General features: G+C 51.1%; 1 protein-coding gene across 1 annotated transcript; it reads left to right on the top strand.

Annotated features, from left to right (window-relative positions):
- The first annotated feature begins 4,881 nt into the window (after positions 1-4,881).
- LOC109761622 (uncharacterized) lies at positions 4,882-6,037 on the top strand. The gene has a single exon (XM_020320434.4). It carries the CDS (start codon positions 5,086-5,088, stop codon positions 5,662-5,664), a length of 579 nt encoding a protein of 192 aa, XP_020176023.1. The 5' UTR covers positions 4,882-5,085; the 3' UTR covers positions 5,665-6,037.
- The last annotated feature ends 1,384 nt before the right edge of the window (positions 6,038-7,421 follow it).

Here is a 7,421-nt window from a genome sequence, read left to right as displayed (position 1 = left end):
TTTAATTTAGTAAGATGTGCCACAACAGTTTCAGATTCATAGCCATAAAAAGGATCAGATTCAACCAAAGTAATTATCTCAGGATCAACAAAGAAATCAGAATCCTTATCAGTAACACAGATAGGTGAAGTAGGAAAAGCAGGGTCATATTTCATTCTAGCATTCAAAGAATTTTCTTTCAGCTTAGCTAATAACTTCTTAAGATCATATCTATCATTGCAAGCAAGAAAGTCTCTAGCAGTTTCTTCATCCATAACATAACCCTCAGGCACAACAGGCAATTCATATCTAGGGGGAGAATCTTCATCATCACTTTCATCAATGTATCAGTTTCAATAATTTCATTCTCTCTAGCCCTAGCAAGTTGTTCATCAAGAAATTCACCTAGTGGCACAGTAGTATCAAGCATAGAAGTAGTTTCATCATAAGTATCATGCATAGTAGAAGTGGCATCATCAATAACATCCGACATATCAGAATTAATAGCAGAAGCAGGTTCAGGTGTCGCAAGTTTACTCAAAACAAAAGGTGAATCAAGTGCACAGCTAGATGGCAGTTCCTTACCTCCCCTCGTAGTTGAGGGAAAAATCTTAGTTCTTTCGTCTTTCAAGTTCCTCATAGTGATCAGCAGATATAAATCCCAAGTGACTCAAAGAATAGACCTATGCTCCCCGGCAACGGCGCTAGAAAATAGTCTTGATAACCCACAAGTATAGGGGATCGCAATAGTTTTCGAGGATAGAGTATTCAACCCAAATTTATTGATTCGACACAAGGGGAGCCAAAGAATATTCTCAAGTATTAGCAGTTCAGTTGTAAATTCAACCACACCTGGATAACTTAATATCTGCAGCAAAATATTTAGTAGCAAAGTAGTATGGAAGTAACGGTAACAGCGGCAAAGGTAATAGTAGCAGTTTTGTACTAATTGTAACAGTGGCAACGGCAAAGTAACTAAGCAAAGAGCAATATGTGAATGTCCGATGCGATTCCTCATGCAATAGTTATAACCTAGGGTGACAAAGAACTAGCTCCAATTCATCAATGTAATGTAGGCATGTGTTCCGAATATAGTCATACGTGCTTATGGAAAAGAACTTGCATGACATCTTTTGTCCTACCCTCCCGTGGCAGCGGGGTCCTATTGGAAACTAAGGGATATTAAGGTCTCCTTTTAATAGAGTACCGGACCAAAGCATTAACACTTAGTGAATACATGAACTCCTCAAACTACGATCATCACCGGTAAGTATCCCGATTATTGTCACTTCGGGGTTAACGGATCATAACACATAATAGGTGACTATAGACTTGCAAGATAGGATCAAGAACTCACATATATTCATGAAAACATAATTGGTTCAGATCTGAAATCATGGCACCCGGGCCCTAGTGACAAGCATTAAGCATAGAAAAGTCATAGCAACATTAATCTCAGAACATAATGGATACTAGGGATCGAACCCTAACAAAACTAACTCGATTACATGGTAAATCTCATCCAACCCATCACCGTCCAGCAAGCCTACGATGGAATTACTCACGCACGACGGTGAGCATCATGAAATTGGTGATGGAGGAAGGTTGATGATGACGACAGCGACGGATTCCCCTCTCCGAAGCCCCAAACGGACTCCAGATCAGCCCTCACGAGAGAGATTAGGGCTTGGCGGCGGCTCCGTATCGTAAAACGTGATGAGTCCTTCTCTCCAAATTTTCTCTCCCCGAACGTGAATATATAGAGTTGGAGTTGAGGTCGGTGGAGCACCAGGGGGCCCATGAGGCAGCAGGCACGCCCAGGGGGGTAGGCGCGCCCCCACCCTCGTGGACAGGGTGTGGGCCCCCTGGCCTTGATTCTTTCGCTAGTATTTTTATATATTCCAAAAATATTCTCTGTGAAGTTTCAGGTCATTCCGAGAACTTTTATTTCTGCACAAAAATAACACCATGGCAATTCTGCTGAAAACAGCGTCAGTCCGGGTTAGTTCCATTCAAATCATGCAAGTTAGAGTCCAAAATAAGGGCAAAAATGTTTGGAAAAGTAGATACGATGGAGACGTATCAGCCTTCCCCGTAGACATCGTACCCATCGTCGATCCAACGCTGACGCGGAGGATCCCGGTCAGCATATCCGCCACCGGCCACTCTGGCAGGGTCGGCCCCTCGTCCTCCCGCAGGAGCAGCGTCCGGCGCCCTAGGTCAGCCGTCCCGCACCACCTGCTGCTGCTGGACGTGATGCAGAGGAGGCAGGCGGTGCTGAGGCGGCCCGGATGGAGACGGCCCAGCCCTAGCGGGTGGCGGCGTGGCCTTGGCCAGGGGCGTCGCAACTTTGGGCGGAGGCGCGGCCCTGGCCGGCGGCGGCGGGGCAGGCTTCGGCGCCGGAAGCGGCGGTTTTTGCGACGGGGGCGCAGGTTTGTGCGCGGACCAACTCTGGAGGGCGGCTGCGTCACCGGCCTCGGCGGCGGCGGACCGCTCCCCCGCCCAGCCATTGGCGCCCCAGCAGAGACCCTGGTCGCCCTGCCAGCAGAGAGACGAGGAAAGCCTGGCTGGCCTCGCTTTCGAACCCTAATGCCGGCACCGTCGATCAACGAGTCGCAAATACGTGCATGGGATGGGCCCCGATCTGAGACGGGCTCTATCCTCTCGATCGGCTTCGGCTCAACCCGATCAAGCACTGGGGTGACATGCTGGGCCTCATACCCAGCTGTGCCCTGGCCCAAACCGACCGGCTGCCTTACTGGGGCACCTAGGCCCAGTAGGAGATTCAAACGCTCCTCGCGTTCCGCCCTGTAAATCCGGATCGCGCCGGCCGCCGGAGGAGACGCCGCCGGCGCAGCCTACTTTTTCTTCTTCCTGATTACCTTCATCCACACCTCCGGTGTGAAAAAATCGGACATTGAAACCGTTGACGCACTTACCTTGGGTAGGGGACCGCTCCATGGCTTGATCTTCGTCTTCGATCGTGTCGGTCATAGGGCCGAAGGCCAGCCTCTCCCTGCGTTTCTGCACATCGCCATGAAGGTACCCGCCCTCGAGTTGCATCATCTCTGGCCGGCCCTACGGCCGCTCCTGCTTGTCACTGCCCTAATCCGGTTCCTCCTCGCTGTCCTCCTCGTGGTCATCGACAAGAACCCAGAATCGACCTCCAAAACGTTGCCCCTGGTTCGCGAGATCCGTCTTCGGAACGAGATCGACGATCTCAATTGGATCCTCCGCCCTCGACTGAACCTGCAGACGATGAAGGAACCAAACTTCGAAAACATCAATCACAAGATGCGAACTTCAACCAAAAGCTCACCGTCCTCCAGATATCGGCCGGCGAGGATATCTCCATCGTCATCCGTCACCACCGTCCACCTTGACGGTGAGTACGCATATACTCTGCCCTCCCGCTGCTGGCCAGGAGTCCTAGAATCATCAAACCCGACCCTCCATCGCACCGGATGGAGAAAGCCCCGATCCCGATCCCGATCTGCCTCCCCTTGCTCGACCCCAATCTCTGCACAGTCCGGCGATGCCGACGTGGCGCATTCATGGCGTGAGGGGGAGGGGAGAGAACCAGGCGGTGGTTCCGGCGGAGGTGGCGGCGGCGGCGGTAGCATCTCCGCCCCCTTGACGCTGCGTAGTCTTTTAGCAAACAAGATGGAACCCTTAAAAAAATGGGGGAGAATTTCACTTCCCCGGCCTCTGCACCAACTAGGGATGCATACGACCATTTTAGTATGAGTACCATGTTGCATCACCTGTCAATTCTAGGAATTGAACTCGGGTCGTTAGACTGCACAAACGCATGCCCAACCACTGAGCCAAGGCTCTCTTTGCAGAGTATTATATATGTAAGTCATCTTCTCGAGTCTTCTCTTTCTTTAGTAACGAGAGGTAAACAAACTCATGCCACTACAAACAAAATTTTATTTTATTTTCTAATTAGTTTTTCTTCTTAATGTACACCTTTCTGTTAAGCTTTTTGTAACACTATCATCGCGCAGCAACGCGCGGAGTATTATCTAGTTACAGAAGAGATAGCGCATCAAATAATTCTATTGCGTAAGCGAGCTCCACGGGAGCTCATCGATGTCGCCACATGCCTAACCTTGCGAGCGGTCGGGCGAGGAGGTGTCTGTGGCCCCTGCCACGCCACCCCTTCCCCTAGAGGCACCACCGTGGCATGAACAGTGACCCCAACCACTGGTTACAAGGTGAGAGCGGCCAGCTGCCTTAGCAATGGCTGAGAGGAAGAAGGGATAAAAAGAAATCAGAGTGACTAGCACTCCCACTCCCCGCCGGGGATCAACATCGTTTAACTTTGAGTAATATATTTAGGTGAAGGGACTCCTCCCCGGTAATTCTAAAAAAAAAACAGCGTTTAGGGTTTAGGGACTGTAAAACCCGGAGTGTGAGAGCAAGTCAGATTTCGAGCCCTCACGACATCATATTGTTTAAGCAGGTTTGGCATATTTTAGATGAAAACAACGTCCGAGAAACCTTGTGCCTTTCTCTGATATTGAAAGCAGAACCCACCGCAAAAGCTCCATTCCCTGCCATCCTGCTGGTTCGATCAAAAAGCACTGTAGAAACCCCTACACTCCCACGGTTGTTTTCGTCCGCCCTATGATCTGTGCACACGCAGACAAAGCAAAAATCTCACGCTTCTCTTGGGCTGCCCAATGATTTCTGCGCACGCACGCAAAGCAAAAAAATCTCATCCTGGCGTAGTGCGTTAGGCCAAAAGAACATCAGAAAACGAACGAATGAACCGAGCTCACACTACCAGCAGCAAGCAGCAATGCCGCCGTCCCTGTCCCTAGGAAACTGAGAGAGAAAGCTATCAATCCGACCCTGGGCTAGGAACCGGTCTGCTACGATCCAAACCATATACTGTACTTACTATACTGTAGCAGCGTGCACCGTTCCGTGCAACATGTCTGGCCGAGCCGATCAACACTTGGAACCCGCACCCACTTTTATAAAAAGGCTCCATCTGCCTGCTTGGCGCCACCAGCCCGCCATCAGTTCCTCACGCCAGAGCTCCGCGGACAAGAGAGTGACCACACCCGCGCGAACACGTAGGCGGAGCGGTACAAGATGCCAATGGAGAGGTCGGTGTCGCTGGCCGAGAGGAGCACCGCCGCCGCCGCCGCGCCGGCCAACGACCTCCGGTGCCACAGCGCCTCCTACGCCGTCTCCTACGCGCCCACCAAGGTGCAGCGCGCCAGGAGCACCACCTCCCTGTCGCGCCCCGTGGCGGCGACCGCCGTGCAGCGGAGCGGCAGCACGAGGACCGTCTCCGGCGCCGGCCCCACCCCGGGGCTGAACCTCCGGTGCTACAGCGCCTCCTACGCGGCCTCCTACAAGCCTTTCTCCGACGGCGCCGCCCAGGCCAAGGGGCCCAACGCCGCCACCACCACCGCAGCCACCTGGTCCTCCACCGGCCGCCGCTCCCTCAACCTGAGGAGCTACACCCCCTCCTTCTCGGCATTGGTGGACAACGAGGCCCCGGCCCCGGCCCCGGCCAAGACGGACGAGGCGGAGGCGGAGCTGCAGAGGAAGAAGCGGCTGGTGGCCTACAAGGTGTACGACGTGGAGGGCAAGGTGAAGGGGTCGGTGCGGCGCAGCGTCAAGTGGATCAAGGTCAAGTGCTCCCGCGCCGTCTACGGCTGGTGATGAGCCGGCGATCCGTCCATCCAGGTTGCTCTGCCTCCGTCTGCTCCCGGTACGACTTGTTGTGCAGCTGAGCTATACAGTAGTACAGTACGTATGAGCGCGCGCGTCTTGATCTTCTCTGCCCTTCTGCTTCCTCCTTTTTCTTTCATCTTCTTGTAGTAGGATTTTTGACGGTTTGTTTGTGTGGCATACGTACAGTAGTGTGAGCGGCGCTTCTCCTGGTGTCCTTCTTGTTGGCCACCGAGAGAAGCTTGCCTGTGTTGTCCTTGTACATACGGATCCTTTCCTTCCCTTGTACCATCATCTGCTTTGTAATATAGACACTATGTAGAATAAGATTGTGTCAGATGTAAATGACATACACATACTGTTACTACGACTAGACTACATACTGGCCATGTTTCTTGTGATTACTACTCAACTGACTCCACCGATGTTTACTGAGGCTACGCTCCACTCTTCTCCCCTCCTGATATAACTGTGTCATGTTCTTGAGATGAAACACCAAAGAGGAAGTTCGCTAGTACAGTTGGTCAGCTGAAATGCTAGTACAGGTGTGCGAAAAAAGGCAGGCCGTGCCCACTGAATTCCGGATTCTCTATGGCTATGGCTTGAAGGAATGGATTCTCATTCTTTGGCGATGCCCCTGCACAAGCACAATCATCATCTTCGGTTACAAACATTCGGCGTGATCTGGCGCTGTGGGATTTCTCTTGCGAACCTGCAAGTGCAACTGAAAGGAACCCAATTCCAGGACGAATCATGCACTCTGTTCCTAAATACTACCTCCGTTCTAAAATAAATGTCTTAACTTTGTACTAATTTTTTTTACTAAACTTGAAACACATATTTTATGGCGGAGGGAGTATAAATATAAGACGTTCTAGCAGTTCAAATCATCTGGATATGTTTAGGAACAGAGAAGATAATGTAATATAAAGTGGTATGGTGATGTACACTAGTCCACTGCAGTACAGGTGTGATTCTGCCCGTCACTTCTTCTGAGCAATTTGACCAGGTCATTCCCCAACTGTTCCCTTTGTCTGCGTGGTGCAATTCAAGCCCACACAGAAAAAGGAGGTTGGGCCTGAATGGGTGATTGCTCAGTTGACATGCCTTTGCTTGAATCGTCGCTTGCAAGACTTGAATTCTCCATGACTTCTTTTTTGCCGATATGGTCGCTAATTAGTCCATGGGTTTCTACTCCTAGTGAGATGGCCTGCCTTTTGCCGATTGCTTGAACCATTTGGGACGAGCGTCCAGTTCACGCCTTTCGCAACGTCTACATCCTGCCGACAATCATCTTCACGTATGTGGAGCCTGACAAGGCAATCTGTGTCTAGGCGCGGCGCATCATCTGGAGTACTATATTATACCGGGGGAAGAAAAGGTGGGCATTGTATGTTTAAAACTCTACTTAGTTGATGAAAAGGAGCAAGCTTCTTGCCTCCGTTTTAGAAAGAAGTTAACATTTGGCTTTAGGACATCTTCAAAGCCGGCCCTCAAATCGCCCGTAAACATTTGAACCGTACTGTCTGGATGCAGCTTATCATGCAACGTTGTCCTGCATATGTATGTGGACTCGTCTAGCTATCCGAAATCCTGCAAACCGGACGCAAAGTTATGGGAGCTTTGCGGGCGTCCGGACATCCGATTTGCCAATAAAAAACCACCACGTACCCCTCTTCTCTCCATCCCGATGGCGGAAGTCGCTGCTATTAGGCTTTGGCGGAAGGATGCTACTAGCATGTTTGAGA

Source organism: Aegilops tauschii, chromosome 6 (genome assembly GCF_002575655.3).
Source record: "Aegilops tauschii subsp. strangulata cultivar AL8/78 chromosome 6, Aet v6.0, whole genome shotgun sequence".
Taxonomy (NCBI): domain Eukaryota; kingdom Viridiplantae; phylum Streptophyta; class Magnoliopsida; order Poales; family Poaceae; genus Aegilops; species Aegilops tauschii.
The sequence above is the reverse complement of the archived record's forward strand: the minus strand, read 5'-3'. Positions and strand labels throughout refer to the sequence as shown.